Here is a 17,716-nt window from a genome sequence, read left to right as displayed (position 1 = left end):
GCGGGGGTAATTTAACAGTCAGCCGAGTCTCTCCACTCTGGAGTTTGTGAGCAAGGGCAGTGTGAGAGCCCCATCTGTGTAGGACACCAATGCCCTGCAGGCGAGGTCAGCGCCTTTTCCACTCTGAGTATTTTTCCCTATGGCTCTGCCTCATGCATGCACAAATCTGATCTTCACAGTTACTGCAAAAATAATGAATGCCATAGAGAATACACAAACATCACCTCTCAGCCAGGGAGGAACATTTCAGGAGATACAAGGCTGCAGGAGATGGGGAGTCCCGCACAGACAGACATGTTTTTACTGACATGTCAAAGCTTAAACGTTTAAGCGTGCAAACTTGACAAGAGTGGGTGTAATACTGCAAGACAAAAATATAGTTCAAAATAAAGATGGGGGGACAAAAAGATGCTGCACTAAACACTGCATGCTATTGTGATACACTACGTTTGCTTAAGTGATGCTTATTCTCTCCCCATTGCTGTGCTGCACTGTGATTTCCCACAGTGCTGCTGAAAACGGATATCATTTCATTATTTGGAAATAGCAGCGTGTAAGACCTGTGCATGTGATGACCTTCCAAACTCGCATGGTCGTTGCAATGGGAACTGACTTAACCGGCAGTTGGGGGTGATGAAATAGCAGCGTGTGAGTTGGGCATCAGCTGACAACAAACTCGCATGGTCGCTGCAATGGGGACTTGCTTCATCGGCGGTTGGGGGTGATCCCAGTAACTACCAGAGAGTAACGCGATAGTAGCGACTCTCATTGTCAACTGCATCCGAGGCGGCGTGTGCAGAGTGCGGGCGGCCGCTCTGGGCGGGACGCATCCCCAGGTAAGCGCTGGCTGGGCCGGGCCGTCTCGTCCAATCCGGAGGCAGCTCCAGCCCTCAGGTAGGCGAGGGCTGGCCCGGGCCGGCTGTCAATCACCGGAAATCATGACAGGACAGGGAGGCGAATAAAACGCACCGTGCCGCCGGGGAGACGGCCACTGCAGCGGGACACACCGGCACCGGCACCGGGAGAGCACTGCTGCAGCCCGAGCCGCTGCCACGCCGCATCCGCGCACAGGTCAGCACGTTTTCACTGAAGTCTCGTTCGCTTACTTCCTTCAAATGACGAGGATGAGGATTGTAATTATGAGTAGGAACAATGATGATAACAACAGTAACTATTTGAGAACAAACATGCAGATGTGTCGTGAAGCATTAACTAGTCTAACAAGTCTTAAATGTTCGCAATTATATATTTGTCCTGGTAATTGGCTTTGACTGAATGTGTATGTACCCTGCTCAGAGCTGGTTGTGACAGTTTAATGTTATTTTCATTTTAGTATTTAGTTGTGTTAACACACACACACACACACACACACACACTGTGATAAACGTGCACCTGCCCTTATCTGAAAAGATTTAAAAACAAACAAACAAAAAATAGATTTGGTATTTTCATAATGTTGATACCAGTAGCTCAACAGGTGAACTGAACATTTTCAAAATGATTGCATTCACACACATGCAGGAAATACGTACTTCCATCACTGTGAGCTACGTACACCTGTCTAATTCTGTAAAGATGTGTGTGTATATATATATATATATATATATATATATATATATATATATATATATATATATATATGTAATGTCTTTGTCTTGAGGGGATCAAGTCTATTTGATCATCAAGTGCAGGAGACGGTTGTTTTGTGTTTGTCTGGAAACTTCCTGTATAAGTCAGAGGTGTCAATGGCAACCTTGAGACAGACAGCGCTGTGTGCCCTCACAGTGCCCTGGGGCCAGAGAGACACGGCACGCTGACCTGAGTGCTGCTGACCAGCTTGTGAACAGCAGGACCTCATGGCACAGAATACATGAAGGGGGGTTTTGAGCTTTCTGACAGAAGGAGAGGCATAACAGAGCTTTCACTGGAGTCCGCATCTACTGGGCACCCCTGTGAGACTGAGAGGCCCTGGCACGGTCCAGACCCACACTGAGAGCCCGAGCGCCCGGGCCGGGATACTGGGGGTGTGGGTTTTATCAGGATTCAGTGAGGAACACCTCCAGAACTTAGGAGCAAGAAACATTATAGCCACTACTTCACAACTGTAGAACTGTTGAAGGCATAGGGCTGGGCATGACCAGGGTCGATTGTTTGTTTGCTTACAGATTTTGTGCTGTTGCCAAGGAGGAGGATGGAGTATCATTAAGAGCTAAACTATGTATCACCATTGAATTCAGATTCCTACACTGACAGACACAACTCGTCTTTCTTCTCTGATTCAGTGTCAGTTAGAGCATTCACTTCCTTAAGCTGGATTCCAACGGGCTTAACCTATTATTATAATTATTATTATTTTAACAAGTGTCATTTGTCATTCCTTCTGGTTTGCACACCGAGTGTGTGAATGCAAACTGAAACAAAGCCACACAACCACAAAAGTGGATTATGATGTATTTGCATCTCTGGATGACTGCCGAACCATGCCTCAGACATGCTCTTCAGATTAGCTGGACAGACCCATTGTGCCAGTGTACATAGAAGGCCTCCTCGCAAATGATTTTGAATGCAGGCTTCAGGTGTGGGTCTCTGACTGTTATGCTGCAGCTCAGGTAGAACTGCATTATTCACAAAGCTGTTACTCCGGGTTTTGTTTTTCATTTCGCAGTCAAACAACCGCCCGCTTTTATTTTATTTTAGTACAACCTGTTCTGCAGTGGCATTGAAAATGCTGGAATCAGGTGTGGGGGTTTTTATGTGTGGGTTTGAAAAAGATTAAACTGCTTTATTTGCAGAAGAATGGAGGCCGGGGTTTGTGATTCCCTGGAAAGCAGTGCAGCAGCATGGACGGACAAAAGCAGAGGCAGAGGAGTGTGAACTGGGCGGAGGGTGTGGTGGGCGAGTGGGTGGGGGTCTGTGGGAGATTGGGATGGGGTTCAGACTATAGTCCTGCCGTGGCATTCCTAGGATGGGTGTGAATGTGTGTGTGTGCGCGTGTGTGTAGGTGTGTGTGTGTGTGGAGCAGCAGCAGCATGATGATGACCTTAGTCTTCGTTCTTCCTGTTTGTCTGGTTGTGTAATACTAAGAGCAGGCAGCTCCTTCTGGCTTCATGTGGAAGAACAGGATCTGTCAGGTAAAATCTTAGTGCTTTACAGCAAAATCTGCAGTCACATTCATCATTGCTCCAGTACCCCTGTCCCATCCACTCTCCCCCAAGGCTGTGTATGTGTATTTTTGCACAGCACGCTCGTACAGGGGCGTTGACGGTACAGTACAGGGTGCCAGGCAGAGTTTGTTTGTTTGTTTAAATAGTTTCTAGGAGGGTGAAGGTTAAATCACAGGTCTGAGGTTTGAGAACATTTTAACAGAGAGGTATACAATTCCACACCAGCAGTGTGGGTCTGTGAACTTTACCCGAGTGTCTGGCATAACCATCGCGCCTCCTGCCTGTCACTGCAGACACAAGGGTGTCATCAGCCAGGTAGACCGCAGGTCTGCAGGTGTTCGGGGCGAGATTGTGACCCTGAACCAGACGTGTTTAAGACCTTAATCTTGGAATGCCCTGAAAATCTGATTTCTGCTTTATAGCTGTGACTTTAGACAGTAACTCTTCTGCTGCTCCCCGTTGGGTTGCTGGGCTCAGTGTTCACCTGTTCGGGTCCAGACAGATTCCCTGCCCTGCACTGTGTGTCTCTGACTCCATGCCATGGCGCTGGAGCTTGGGCAGGTTGGTGAGCCTTGGTGAAGCTCTTCTGGAAGGTCACTGCCACTGGACTCCAACACAGCCATCTGTGTCATTTATTGAGTGCCAATTAGCTCAGTTAGGTTCTTAAAGAGTTGGTTGAAACAAAAACCTGAGTTGGAATGGGCCACAGTCTGGCAGTGATAAGGGTTTCAAGCGTGGTGGCAGTCAGAGTAAGAGCAGGAGGGCTGGGCTGTGCTGCCTGATGTCCAGCAGCTCGGCACACTGCCCTGCACAGCGTGACATGGAAAGCAGGACATTTGATTATACAAATACACTAACTGGTGTTCAAATGAAACACTACTGTACTGTCAGTTTTTTGTTTCTCTTCTCGTTTTATCGATGCTGCTCAAGTATTTTTGTTTCCTGCTGTTTCTTCTCTGTCCTGCTGGTCCAGTGCTGAAAGACACCAGAGTCCTGCAGCTCTGAATATCATGCTGGGACAGTGAACAGAGCTGCCCGACGGGAGGTCGCCAGGGCTGGATTTTTTTTTTTTTTTTTTTTTTTTAAGCATTGGAACTTTAAGATTAACTATGCTTATCTCCAAAGGAAAACTAGGATCAAATACACCTTGATTCCTGTCTTAAAAAACAACAACATTTTTTATAGAAATGTTTCTGGCACCAGTATGAGACCTGTGCAATAAATTATTTTAAAAACTTGAACTCTGTAAATCTCCGCTCTTGCTAACTTGGAGGAGTAGTTAATTATCCACTGAGCTGTGAGACGGCACACACTAGCCCAGAGCTGAAGACGGATTTTAAAGAGAACATGTTAGATCATTAACACATTAACTGGCACCGGCAGAACAACCCATTAGCTAGAAGGTGACATTGCTGGTGTGAGCAGCTGGGTGTGCCAGCCCTTTATCTCTGTGTCGGGGCGAAAACGGCAGCTTACTGATCCCCGTCCAGGCATTCTGTCTGGCTGTGCAGCTCAGGGAGAGAGGGACTGGGCAGGACACTGGCTGGGCACTATAGCAGAGCAGCATCAAGTGCTGCCCAGGCTGGAATCTGCCTTCCCTGGTGACGAGAGTTGGAGATTTGGGAGTGGAGCTGGGCTGACCCTGACGGACAGTGGTCCAGAGGGCTGGTATTTATAGCACGCAGTGGGGGGTGTGAGTGTCCCGAGGGAGTGGATTGTGAGCTGTGTTTGGCAGTGCTGCCTGGCTGGGGGTGGGGGGGTTAGTGTGAGGCTACTGTAGGTGTGAGACGTGCAGGAGGCAGGCCACTCTTTTTCATTCTCCACGCTTTTTTTCCCAGTCAACGGGAGAGTGTTGGCGTTTCAGCTGTTTTAAATTATTGTGACTGATGTCTGACTTCGCAGTGGGGCGTTGCTCTCTGTGCTGGGGAAATGGGCGGCAGCCTTTGTAAGTGAGAGTGAGTGACTGTGAAGGTGAGAGTGAGTGAGTGGGGGCGGAAATTGGATTGATTACAGCAGTGTCTTGGGGGTGCAGGTGTGACGAGGGCTTGACCCTTGACCCCCCTGCCCAGCAACAACACTTCCCTCTGTCTCCGATTCCCTGAACCGCAGACCGGACAGCCTCTAGGACAGCCGAAGAAACAAACAGAAGTGAAAGAGAGCTGGTTGAACAGTGGATATAGTGGCAATACTACAATCCTTTTCTCTTCTGTGTTTGGGCGGGCTGTACTGTGAGTACAAAAGCAAGGCTGGCCTCCTCTGAAGCTTATTAAAGTGACTGTTTTTGTTTTTGGTCCTTGTTTCTTCCCCTATGGGCGGATCAAGCCAGTTGTCAAGGAAATAGTCAGATCTAAAAATACTGCCTCGGGCCGGCGTGTGGACAGGAGGTGTCAGTGAAAGGTGCTGCTGCCTGGGAGCACAGTCTGGCGGGCCGAGATCGGCTGCTTTCCGCTCCTGCCCAGCTCTGCTCTTTGCCGAGAGTGTCGGGTGGAAGCTGTGAGGTCTGTTGTTTTGTTCACCCTTCAGAACAATCAGAAGCACAGCGTCCTGATAAGGACATCTCTCCCTGAATGATTCAAGCAAAAACACAGATTTTGATCAAGAACGGAAAGAGAAGAAGAGTAAAAGACGGTTGTTTGTTTGTTTTCAAATGTGCAACCCTGACGACATGCAGGCTTTCTGTTGGCTGCATGTTTGCAGGCTGGAAGTCACCTCTCTTCACAGCATAGCTCATTAACAAGGATTCGTGTTGTCTCCCACAGCTGCCCTTAGTTCCTGGTGGAGAGGGACTGGGAGCAGGAGAGAGGGAGCATAGGAGCCCACTGCAGGAGAAGAGACGTGCGAGGGGCTGCCTGTGGACTGACTGGCAAGTGGAGAGGGGCTGCCTGCGGGCTGACTGGCAGTGTGGGCAGTGCTGGGGTGTGAAGGGACGGGTAAAGGAGCTGTGCCGGATGACGCTGGAAGCCGAGAGCAGAGAGCAGGGCGGGACCCGCAGGAATCCTCCCAGGATTAACCCTGTCTCCCTCTCTGCTCCTCTGTCTCTCTGCCTGTCTCTCACCCTCTCCTCTCCTCTCTCGCTCCTGTCCACCATGCTGAGTGTGAAGCTTCCTCGTGTCTTCAGCATCAACCAGGTGCCCAAAGTAAGTCCGTGCTTGGTCCTCCGGGTTCTTGCAAACAGCACTGCCACAGTATTGAGCATGTCCTTAACTGAGGACCTGCAGGCAGCATGTTTGTGAGTTTGCCATGCAGCCATGCAGGCTTCATTGGTTCCTGCGGCTTCTCTCTTTGTGCATGTCTGTGCATCTCTGCATGTCTCTGTGCGTTTTTCTGTCCCTGTACATCCCTGTGTCAAATCCCATTTCTGTCCCACTCCACTCTGTGCCACATAGGTGTTCCATGAGGATGGCATCATCTCGGGTTACCGGCACCCCTGCAGCTCTGCCACAGACTGCCTGCTCAGTGTCTTCCAGCTGACCAATGAAACGCTCAACATCTGGACCCACTTCTTGCCCACCTGGTATGGCTCTCTCCATGTCCATTCACACAGTTCTGATTGTGGCTAGGCTACACCTACACTATACAGCATATACTACGGTACACGTTCCCAGTGTGCACTATCCTACACTACACAACACAATGTACACTAGGCTACACTACATGGTGCCGCAGCTGTAGGATTGGTGTTACTCCAAACCCTGCTTTTCATGTCACAGCAGAAATAAACAGGCCGGTTCCCATTGTCACACAGCCTGCTTCTCCACACGGGGAAACAAGAAGCTGTTCTCACTTCTCACTCAAGGCAGACCAGACCCTCGAGATTTCCTCTCTCCGACTGGCTGGCTTCTGTCTGTGCAGAGTTTTTCATTCCTTCTGCTGCCAGAAGGCCGATTGGCAGCTGGTTGGCAGCTGGTGTGAGTTTATGGAGGCTTAAAGAACAAGAACTTCAAAAAACGACAAACCTGCTTGTGAATTGCACATCTCTGTGTCTTGCAGTGTGACTGCTGGCTTCAGAGTATCTCTTACACACCCAGGGTGTGTTTTTGTATTTTTTATCTGATCTCATTGAAACATTCAGGAGAGTGCTCCTGGTTTCAGTGGATTCATCAGGATGTTGTTTTGAAGTTCTTCAGTCCGACTGGACGTGGTTATTCATGGTGGAGTGAAATACAGGGCTGCTCCCTCCGCAGCCTGCAGATGGTCTGATGATAAGCACTCAGTGTTTTGCTGCTAGGTGGTAGGGCAGTGAAAAGGGGTTTGCAGGTGTTGTGTAAGCGCTTAACTGTCTCTTCCCCCACCAGCGAGGTTGGTTGGCCTGCAGGCTCTGAGGTGCTCTCTGCCGTGCACTGATTCTGTGAACACGAGGAACATGTCGCAAGGGCTGCTTCCCGCTCACCTTTGTTTTTGTTTTATTTTTTTGTTTTTGTTTTTAAAAGGGAATTACTGTGCCAAGAGCAACAGAGCAGAGCGGGACGGGGCATACGGGAGAATAAAGTGGGGGTTTTGCAAAAGTTGGGGGGTGAGAGGGTAGAGTGTCTTCACTGGGAGGGAGAGGTCAGGGGTCAGGTAGTGTGGAGCCGGCTGGGTTTGTGACTTTGGCTGTGCGGGTGTCATACTCGCAGTATACCCATGTGGCTATAACTAGTATGGTCGTTATTACAAACCAACTCCACACCTCACCTCTAGCCCGCGCCACCTCCCCGTTTAATGTTTACGTGCCTTTTAATGTGTGGAGCCGCACCAATAATACTCACAGCCTCAGTGTTTGTTTCCACACACCAGGGGAGCAGCCTGGCCAGGCGGGGGGGGGGTCCTGTCCTGGGGGAGACTGTGTGCCAGCAAGGCGCTGCGTGTCATTGGTGCTAATGAGGCTGCACAGCAGTAATGAGTTCACACATGGAGTAAACACGGCAGAATGGGGACTTTACAAATATCTCTTCCCTTCCTCCTCACGCTGAAGCAAAGCAAAGGTAGCAAAACTGGCTGGTGCACCACCCTAACGGTGCTGGCCTGAAGACGGACACAGCCTCCCTGCCTCCTAATTTTCATTTAGCCAGAGAGGCCCTGGATCTGGGCCCTCCGTCAGATCGCCGTCCAGCTGCAGAGACGTGGTGGATGGTGAGGGGAACTGGCACGGCTCTGGACAATGTCTTGGGCACACCTTCACATGCAGCCTGAGGAAGCATGGTGGGGCCAGACAGACAGAGGCGTGTTTAAGGTGCTCAGGAGCAGACAGATGCACAGGATGAACTGTGAGCAGCCCTGTCTGAAGGAGCCCAATCCAGGAGCGACAGTTTCTCAATAAGACATGACTTCTGCTTTCCACAGCAACCCAATCGCCAGCTATCTCCTTCACCCCCAGCAGATATTGCAGTGCATGACATTCACTACACACACACACACACACACACATTGCACTGTGATGTTTTACATATGATGTGTATGTGTTGAAGAGTTGCAGAAAATAGCACAAGACTCGCAATGTCGTAGAAGGTTGATTCTTTATTCCGGCAGCTGCAGGGGAGCCTGACCTGGGAAGTTTCCTCAGTCTCAACATTTCTAAGTTGCATTTGGTATTTTATGGGTTGTGTACAAGACAGAGAACACAGTTCTTTCCTTCTTGATTGGTGCAAACAAGCTTACTAAGCAAATTGAACCTAATTAACAGAGACATTTAAATTACTTACTACATAGAATTTAGAATGAATAACCTGTCAGTCAAGGATGCTAACACAGCAAGTTTTGTTAAACAACAAGATGCAGGGCAACAACAGAATGCAGAGCCTTAGGGATTAGATGGCTATATTAGAAATTATAGAAATAATCTATACTGTTGAGAGAGGCTGTGTCAGCCCTTGCCAGGTTAAAAGAGTAACAGAGAACGTCAGCTTTAAAACTCTAGGAATGTGAAATGTATCTAGAAATATTAAATTTAGTTCTTCAGTGTCTACAGACTACACTCTGCGAGCAAACAATGAATGAGTGTGAACTTAAGACACTAGTATTGTGTGACATCAGGTTGTTCTATGTGTTGTGTTGCAGTACGCAGTGTGTTGTAGTATGTTGTCTGTATTTGGCCCTGGCAGGTATTTCCTGTGGAAGCTGCTGGGCGTGCTGTACATGCAGGATGTGTGGGCCGACTGCTACTCCTGGCCCCTGCTGGTGTTCCTGCTGTCCTGCTGCATGTACCCACTGGCCTCCAGCTGCGCCCATACCTTCAGCACCATGTCCGTCCGGGCACGCCACGTCTGCTTCTTCTTCGACTATGGTGCTCTGAGTTTGTACAGCCTAGGTGAGCCTCCCTGCCCGGCACCACCCTCCCTGCCCCTCCCACCCTGCCCTGCCCTGGCTCCTGACGACCTTGTGTGTGCGTTCATGTCCTGCAGGTTCAGCCATCACCTATTCAGCCTATGTCATCCCAGACCGATGGGTGAACAGCAGCTTCCACCACTACTATGTGCCAGTGGCTGTGCTTAACACTGTCATCTGCACCGCCCTGGCCTGCTACTCCCGGTAAGTAGGGCCACTGCGGCGAGCGGCTCTGTGCCGTGCCCTTTGGTGTAGGCGATAACAGAGTCTGTGAGCAAACACTGTCGCTCTCGGAGGCATGGCCGCTGGGTGCACTCACTCCTCTGAGCAAGTTTACATTGGTATGAGAAATGTGTTGATGGTGAAATGCATAGGGGAGTTTGTTGGTTTAATTTGTTGAATTAGATTTGTTTGGTTTTCACCGCAATTAGCAACCGTAAAGCAGGATTTGTGTAAGGAAACATATCAAGCAGATTTGCTCAGGGTGCACTAACCTGTTGTGCTGGTATGTCTCGCTCGTGCTGTCCTGCTTCTCCTGCATGATGGTAGTTTTGCCGTAGACAGCAAAACACTGAATGGCTCTCTGTATTGACAAGCAATGGTATTTAACACTGTGGTTTGTGTTTTTGTCTGCTTTGTTTTGGGGTAGCAGTAGACAACTAGCTGTTGTCTAAACTTCCCTCTCCCTCCCCTCTCACCTCTCCCATCTCTTCTCCCTGCTAAGGCTTGGCTTACCATTTCTCCATTATAACCATGACACCATAGAAAGGTAATTACCACCTTATTATTGGATTTCAATTCACAGCTGCTGCCTACGGGGTGGTGAGGGTGGGCCGGGGGTCGATGGGGGGCTTCCTGCATGAGCATGGAAATCGACAGAAGCACCTGAGAGAGTACTGGGACTCGCGCTGCACTGTGCTCAGCGAGCTGGAGACAGCAATAAGAAAAAAAATGGTGTATTTTGACTTCCCTTGTAACATGTTGAGGTGCCGGGTCACTTGTAGTAAGGCTATCTTCCCAAGCCAAGCCCAGAGATCAAAAGACACACAGAGAACGGCACTGGCTGTCTCCCCACCTGCTGTGACTCAGTGCAGCAAGAACTGAGCCCCTCGACTCCAATTAGAAAAATCACTGACAGATCTGGCACAAAAAATGTATCCTCTTCGACCTCTTCACAATCTCACTTCACTAGATTTTTTTTTTCTTTCTAATCTAATCTTCCTGGGTTCTCTGTTAATAAACAGAACAAATCGTTCGCTCACAGATATCTCTGGTACATCTCCTGCCCCTGACCCGATGCGATTGTGTCACAGGACGTGTTGCTTCCTCTCCCTGATCTCAGCGGTGGCGTATCTCTACGCTGTGTGCTCTGTCGGAGGTTGGGGCTGCAGGGTGCTGATAGGTTGCATAAAGCTATATTAGACTTGTCAGTTAGTCAGTTGCATAAAAATTAAGACTAATAGCTGAAAAGTTAGCCTCCTTGCCCCCAGGCTAACTTAGAATTTAAGTCTATCTTTCCATTGAAACTGCTTGTGTTGCGTGAGACTATGGCAACACTGTCCCTCCAGACTCCTCCCCAAAGATTTCAATAATCAGTTCTGTGGTCTGTAAGTTTTGATGGAGATCCTCCTCCAGTATGCGAATGTTTCCTGTTTTTTTTAGCATATTTTTCCATAGTTTCTGCATGTCTTTTACAGATTGCATGCAAAGCGGGTTAACACTTAACTTTTTATTTTATCCCACGCCTTGTGCTTGAGTGTGTTAGTGGAAGTTTCAGAAAAGTATATATATTTTTCTGTATTAGATTTCAATATCTAGCATAGATTTTCAGTTACTGTGAACTGGGTTCATCGCTATTTTAGAGAAGTGTCTGCCATGTTTGTTGCTTGATTGACTAAGTAAGACCAGTCTAAGGAAAGACTGTTTAATGTAATGGTTTTAACTGAATGTCTATTGTTAGTATGACTTATAATTATACAAAGACAAAGACTTAGTCTATGTTTACGCAACCGGCCTCTGGTTCACAGGGTGCTTGTGTCTCAGGAGACAGGTGTCGTTATTATCATGTTGTGGATACCCCCCTCTCCTTGCTGGCCGGGCAAGGAGAGGCAGACCCAGACCACGATGACAAGATGCTTTTTCATTCCCCGGGGAGCCTGTGGTCCTGAGTCAGAGCGATTAGGGGAGCCTATGATGCCCCCCTGCACAGCTGCAAATGCTCCCTCCTGACCACGAACCATCCCAAGCCAGGTCTGGTCCATGTCTGCTAGTGCCAGGGATGTGCTATTACACCTTGATATTTTTATTTTATTTTCCCTTATGCCCAGTACTAGTAAAGCAGGTCCAGGGAAGGGTCACACAGACATAAATTGACTTTCACTTGAAAACCTCATAGTCGGTTGGGTATAATGGCTAACTAACTACACTGTCAGTTAAAGTGATGAGTGTCTGTCGCGTCTGGACAATTTTCATGCCATTTGCTCAACAGCAATGTAAAGAGGTTTAATGGATTTCTGCTGCAGCACCTGAAAGTGCCTGAGGAGAAATCTGTGTTCTTGACTCTGACAACAGCAGCAAAACAACATACAACAAATGTCCATATTGGGACAGGTGTACCCTGATATGGCAGCTGTGTTTTCTCTGATAGAAGCAACGGCCAAGGAAGTACTGACTTGATCGAGAGAGATTGGGCTGCATTGGTAAATATTTGACTGCACTGAAGGTCTGTACTGATACAGCCCCTGTTTGCACAGTGCAGCTCGAGGCAGTGCTGCTCAATTGCAGATTTTTGCACGATTGCACAATTGAGTGTAAAACGATGGGTTTTGATTGATAAAGATCACAGATTACCCTGCTAATCCATTGTTTGCTTTTGGCTTTGCGATGGGACAATGAGGGATGGAACTGAAATCACTTAATGTCATTGGCTTTGACTTCATTGATTTTGCCTTAATCACTGCCGAAGGGATGTGTGTCGTTAACACAAGCAGATTGATTTATGGTAGCCGTGGGATACCGTCCCTCATTTCTGACTCCCGCCCTGCACTCCCCCGGGCAGTGACTCACAACTCTATTCATCACCCGCCTCAGACGAATTCAGGCGGGTTCCCTGCCGACACTGTGTTACGCAAGCGACGCACAAAGCGGAATATGATATGAAACATACCAAACCTCACGTGGCACCTCCACACCTTCATAAATAAAATGCACTGGGCAACCTTTCAGCCACAGCTCTAGCTAGTTTGCCCAGTCCCTGTTTTATACACTCCCTAGCTGTTGATAGACACTGCTTTGCTGCACTGAATCAAGAAGCCTCTGGCTTTAAACAAGGCAGCCAGGGCCCTACATTGTGGTGTCATTGTGTCTCCTTCCTTCGTTTGTGTAGGTTTCCAGAGGGTAAGAGGCCAAGGCTGGCGAAGGTACTGCGCATCCTCGCATTTGCATACCCCTACCTGTTTGACAACATTCCTGTCTTCTACCGCGTGAGTATGCTAGGACTGCACTTTCTGCCAGTGGGGATATGAATGTTTCTGTTAATGTGCTTCACACTAACACACACACACACACACACACATTTTTATTTTGTTTTATGTTTTGTGTGTTCTTCTGTGGTTTCTGATTTTTTTTCCAAATAGTGATGCAGTATGCCTCATCCTGTTGCAAGGTGTATCGTGTGCCCTCTCAGTTGTGCATTTCTGTTGTTGCAGAGTTAGTGGTCATCAGTTGGGACCTTTCCCTGTGTTTCACAGTAGAGTCATCACCACAACCTCTGGGCATTTCACACACTCAGTGCCCTGATAATAAGCATCAGTCAGGGGCGATGGCCCCACTGGCTGATGTGACCGAGTGTCTGTCTGTTGTTGTGTCCACAGATCTTCGTGTGCGCGGGAGTCGGCTGCACAGACAATGCGAGCAACATGCTACACTACCAACATGTTTCCCTCGCCTTCCTCACCTGCTTCCTGTTTGCCATGCACCTCCCAGAGCGCCTGGCCCCTGGCTGCTTTGACTACATCGGTGCGTCTCCTTTGATTTTGTATTTGTATTTTTTCCATCCCAGCATTGTTCCTAATGGCAATAATCGTCTGATCAGACTTGCTCAGACAGAGTGTGTGTGTGTTAGTTGGTGTGAAAAGTAAAAAATAGCCAATACTCCTTGTAAAAAACACTTTGTCTGTGTGAAGAGGTCGGAAGGAGCCAGGATGACGAGTCTATCATCGATTGTGGGGTCTCATCAGGTCACGGGAGACGCTCCGAATGTGGGAGACAGCCTGGCAGTGTGATCTGGGCACAGGGAAGAGTACAGGATGCCTTTCACTCTTGTTGAGGACCAGGGTCTGCTCATTGTGATGCAGTGTGACATGGTGTGCTCACAGCTCAGTGTTTCTCCTTGTCGCTTCCTGCAGGTCACAGCCACCAGCTGTTCCATGTGTGCGCGATCTTCAGCACGAACGTCCAAATGGAGTCCATCATCCTGGACATGGAACTGCGCCGGGAGTGTCTGCTGGCACACGGCCCCCCCGTGACCTTCGGCAGCTCTGTGGGGCCGGCGCTGCTCTGTGTGGCTCTCAGCCTCTGCATCATCTATGCCTTCAGCCAGGCACTATACTGGGTGCCCACCACCACTGCTGTCAACAAGAGGCACAAGCGCAGCTGGAGGCCCCGGTCAGCATCAAGGGCTTCCACCAAATAACTGCAGTCTGGGAATGGCTCCTCCTCTGCCGCTCCGGCTGAAAACTGCAGTCTGTGTTCGGCCTCGTGGGAGGGGGCTCCTACTCTGAAGCTGTGTCTGTGTGTCTCCAGTGGTCTGTGCGTTTCTGTGTCTGAGTGTGTCTTTGTGTCTGTGTGTCTATGTGTGTGTATATGCATCTCTGTATGTCTGTGTTTCTGTGTGTGTCTGAATGTGTCTGTTGTGTGTCTGTGCATATCTACGCATTTCTGTGCTTTTGCTCTACGTGGGACACCCTATCACAGGGAATGAAAGGAAGGGATTGGCTCACTGACATTGCCCCAGAGAGCCGCTGCTCTGTGGGCCAGCGCCAGGCAGCGTAGTGCTCCCTCGACCTGGCATTGTGTTTGGATGCTCCTTTTAATTGTATTGTCACACTCATGAGCTGGGATGCTTGAAGGGAGGGGCTGACCTTTCTCAGTCTCAGTCCGGTGAATGTTATTTGCACACCTTCTGTGATATTTTGCACGTTTTGTGGGACTGGAAGGGAAGCATATTTTCCCCTCATCTGCAATATTCCTTGACCGAGAGAGATGCACTAACATATATATATATATTATATTATATATTCAGGGCTCCCAAGTCACTGGAAAGAGTTCTGTTTGGTGGATTAAAATGGTTAATGGATCCACAGTGGGACATGCTTGGTGGGATGGGAAGATGGTCTGAGTGATTAGCAGGGAGCTAGTCAAAAGCTGCTGGACAATAGTGTCAGTCACTGTGTTCAGTGATGTTAAACACAAGAAGAGGTCCTCTTGCTCCTGTCAGGAGGAAGAGAGAGACGGCCACACTGTGAAGGGGAGCTGTGGTTGACCTGACTCCCTCTCACTGATGCTCAGGCAGACAGAGCCCCGGCTTAATGAAATGAGCAGCCTTGGCACCAACAAGTCAGTGGTGTCTGAGCTCCAGGGGCAGCCTTGTGACCGCGTCAAACTTTTCTCATAAGAAAATATTTGTTTTTCTATAATGTGCACTTCACGATTACCTGATCATGGGTCAGATTTTTTTTCACGATCACGGTGCTTAAAGAGTTAAAGGAAACCACTGAACCTCTAAACCTTACTGTGCCTGCACTCTATAGTGTGTTTTCTAGACTTTTCTACTGTTTGGGGTTTGATATGATTGTTGTATAGCTTGTTTATGGGTCTTTTTGTGGGTGTGTTTATTTTAACCTGAGTCAGTGTTGAACATCAGAGCACACTTGCAGTGCTCCTGATTTTGCCGTGCCTGTGACCAGGTCCATGTGAAGATTGCTTTAGACAGTACACTGATTTAAGGCTTTTATACCAAGTTGTATTTTTATCATGATAATGTGATGAAGAGCTGATGTAGGGGAACGAATCCAGGGCTCGGTGAATTCACAGGAGAGGCTGTAGTGTCACCCTGCAGCTGACCATGAGCGCGCCCTGACCGCTCAAACCTGGAGGAATCCAACACAAGCAACGAAGCAGCCCTCTCTGTGGCCAATTCTGACAGGGCTAACATCAGGGTGGGCTGCTTCTGCTGTGGCCTGTTCCTTCTTCCCTACTCCTGCGTCGGTGACCACCAGCCCAGTCTGAAACCCTGCAGTGCAGCGCCTTGATCTGGGAGGTGTGTGTTACAGGGGTCAGAAAGAGAGGCATGACTGGGGTGCCAAAATAAGCTGCTTAATTTCAAGGATGATTCAGGACAGGTGCGGTGTTACATGATCCCACTGGGTAGTGTTTCTACATTAATTCATTAAGGACATATTTCATTATTTTGATTTGATTGGTGTTTCTTCATTGACGGTTGAGTAGGGTGTGGTGGGGTGACGGACGCCTTTCTAGTTTCTAAACCCAGAGATTTTTCTTGTCTTTTGTCATTCATGTCACTAGCTCAGCTGTCTCTGTGGTTTCTTTATGTATTCCGTATTACATTTCCTCCCAGTGCCTGGTGGAGCATGTCTCCTCAGGTCCACCGTTCTTCCTGTCCCTGTTAGAACGGCCATCTCGTTCCTCGCAAGGCTGAAACAGTTCCAGGGCAGAGGAGTATTAGAGAGCGAAAGCTGAAGGGCACTGGTGTGTTACTCTGTCCATTTGACAGTTAACCACAATCCTGTTAAACGATATGATATGAAAAGGCACATAATTCTGGAGAAACTTGATTCCCCTTGGTTTGTACTGCCGGGGGGTGGGATTTGTATAGTTATTTGGCTCTCCAGTAATTGTACTTCTCTCTTTTATATTGAAGCTTTTTAGTGGCGGAGTTTAGGAGCTTTGTGTAGTCCTGGGATTGACGGGGTGCTGTGCAGATTGTGAGTGTCGGGTCTTGGGTTTGGGTCCTCACTCGGCGCCAGTCTGTCTTTGTGCTGGCTCTGCATTCCTGTGCCTTAAGTTCAACTTGTCATCAAAATATTGTTACTTCATTTTCAATTATTCTTAGTATTATCCATTATATTATTATGATGTAATGAGATCAATGTAAAATGTGATGTGCCTTTATTGTTTTCTTTTGTATGTATATGTTGAAAACTGGATTTTTTTTTATTATTAGGTGCTCTATTTTTCCAACAATACATTTCTATACAAAACTTTGTTGTCTTCTTAGCCTTTTGATGTGGCGGTTAGGAAAACCGTTAGGGTCAGTTAATTAACGCAGCAACTCAGCACTGCGGCTCAATGACCCCTGGGCGCAGTTTGCACTCTCTCCCTGCAGAACCCAGACATGGCGGGGGTAAGCAGCTCCGTGTGGCAGGGTGGGAGAAGGTGTGTTTTATCAGGAGGTGCCCCAGGCTGCAATTAGTTAACGGCAGCACATTAAACCACACCGCTGCAAGTGGGCCACAGGGACCGATAGGTTTGATTAAAAATCAGCAGTTCAGGCCGAACCATTCTCGACCGCCCCACGTCTGTGGCATTTACTAGAGTCAGGAGCCCTGTTTAACATCTCCATTAAAAAAGCAAGAAAGGGGAATAAAAGGAAACGCCAATTAAACTGCGTGATAGCTGGGCTGCCTCTCCGGATTCTCGGGAAACTGAAAATAAAAACGATTGGTGCCTGGGGATAAGTTATTATATTTAATTACATCGTCAGGCTAACCACAACAGAAAATGTTCCTTATGTCATAGTGGAGGGCGGTGCTGTGCGGAAAGACTCGGGCTGTTTCCGCCAGTGCTGTGGGGTATCTTTATTTTTGAGGTAAAAGCATAACAAACTTATATTTTGCATTTTCATGATTAATACAGCATGCTTTTTTAAATTAATAACTCCGTGAGTCCATTGCTGATATTTTGATTGACTTATTGACATATAACTAAATAATAACACAGATTTTGCAAGGAAACTAGACTGTTCTCAGATGCAGACTGACAATGATGGTTCTGTTTGTGTGTACTGTTGGACACAATCTTGGATCTCTACGAGCATTTCAACAATGCTTATTTTTCATTTCTTTTTTTATGAATCGCAGTCGAATCAAAATCGCAATGCACTCTGACACAATGCCATCGCCCATCCTTCACTGTACCTGCCGGGGGTCCCCTGACACCTGCGCTTGGTA

General features: G+C 48.1%; 1 protein-coding gene across 2 annotated transcripts; it reads left to right on the top strand.

The window, feature by feature from the left end:
- The first annotated feature begins 934 nt into the window (after positions 1-934).
- On the top strand, positions 935-16,750 carry LOC136747889 (membrane progestin receptor gamma-B). 2 transcript variants are annotated; one of them, XM_066701199.1, is made up of 9 exons: positions 935-1,071; positions 5,924-6,301; positions 6,551-6,678; positions 9,245-9,450; positions 9,545-9,671; positions 10,192-10,236; positions 12,853-12,949; positions 13,340-13,484; positions 13,874-16,750. In XM_066701199.1, exons 2-9 carry the CDS (start codon positions 6,113-6,115, stop codon positions 14,158-14,160), a joined length of 1,224 nt encoding a protein of 407 aa, XP_066557296.1. In that variant the 5' UTR covers positions 935-1,071; positions 5,924-6,112; the 3' UTR covers positions 14,161-16,750. The 2 variants fall into 2 exon arrangements, with proteins under 2 accessions (XP_066557296.1, XP_066557297.1); XM_066701200.1 differs by lacking the exon at positions 10,192-10,236.
- Positions 16,751-17,716: the final 966 nt, after the last annotated feature.

Source organism: Amia ocellicauda, chromosome 4, assembly GCF_036373705.1.
Source record: "Amia ocellicauda isolate fAmiCal2 chromosome 4, fAmiCal2.hap1, whole genome shotgun sequence".
NCBI classification, from domain to species: Eukaryota; Metazoa; Chordata; class Actinopteri; order Amiiformes; family Amiidae; genus Amia; species Amia ocellicauda.
This window is presented reverse-complemented; position numbering and strand designations above follow the sequence as displayed.

Excerpts from the sequence above, each read along its gene's own strand:
- LOC136747889 (XM_066701199.1), top strand. The coding sequence starts at position 6,113 with ATGACGCTGGAAGCCGAGAGCAGAGAGCAGGGCGGGACCCGCAGGAAT. Across the intron at positions 9,672-10,191 it reads GCCCTGGCCTGCTACTCCCG|GCTTGGCTTACCATTTCTCC; the intron begins GTAAGTAGGGCC and ends CTCCCTGCTAAG. Across the intron at positions 10,237-12,852 it reads AACCATGACACCATAGAAAG|GTTTCCAGAGGGTAAGAGGC; the intron begins GTAATTACCACC and ends TCGTTTGTGTAG.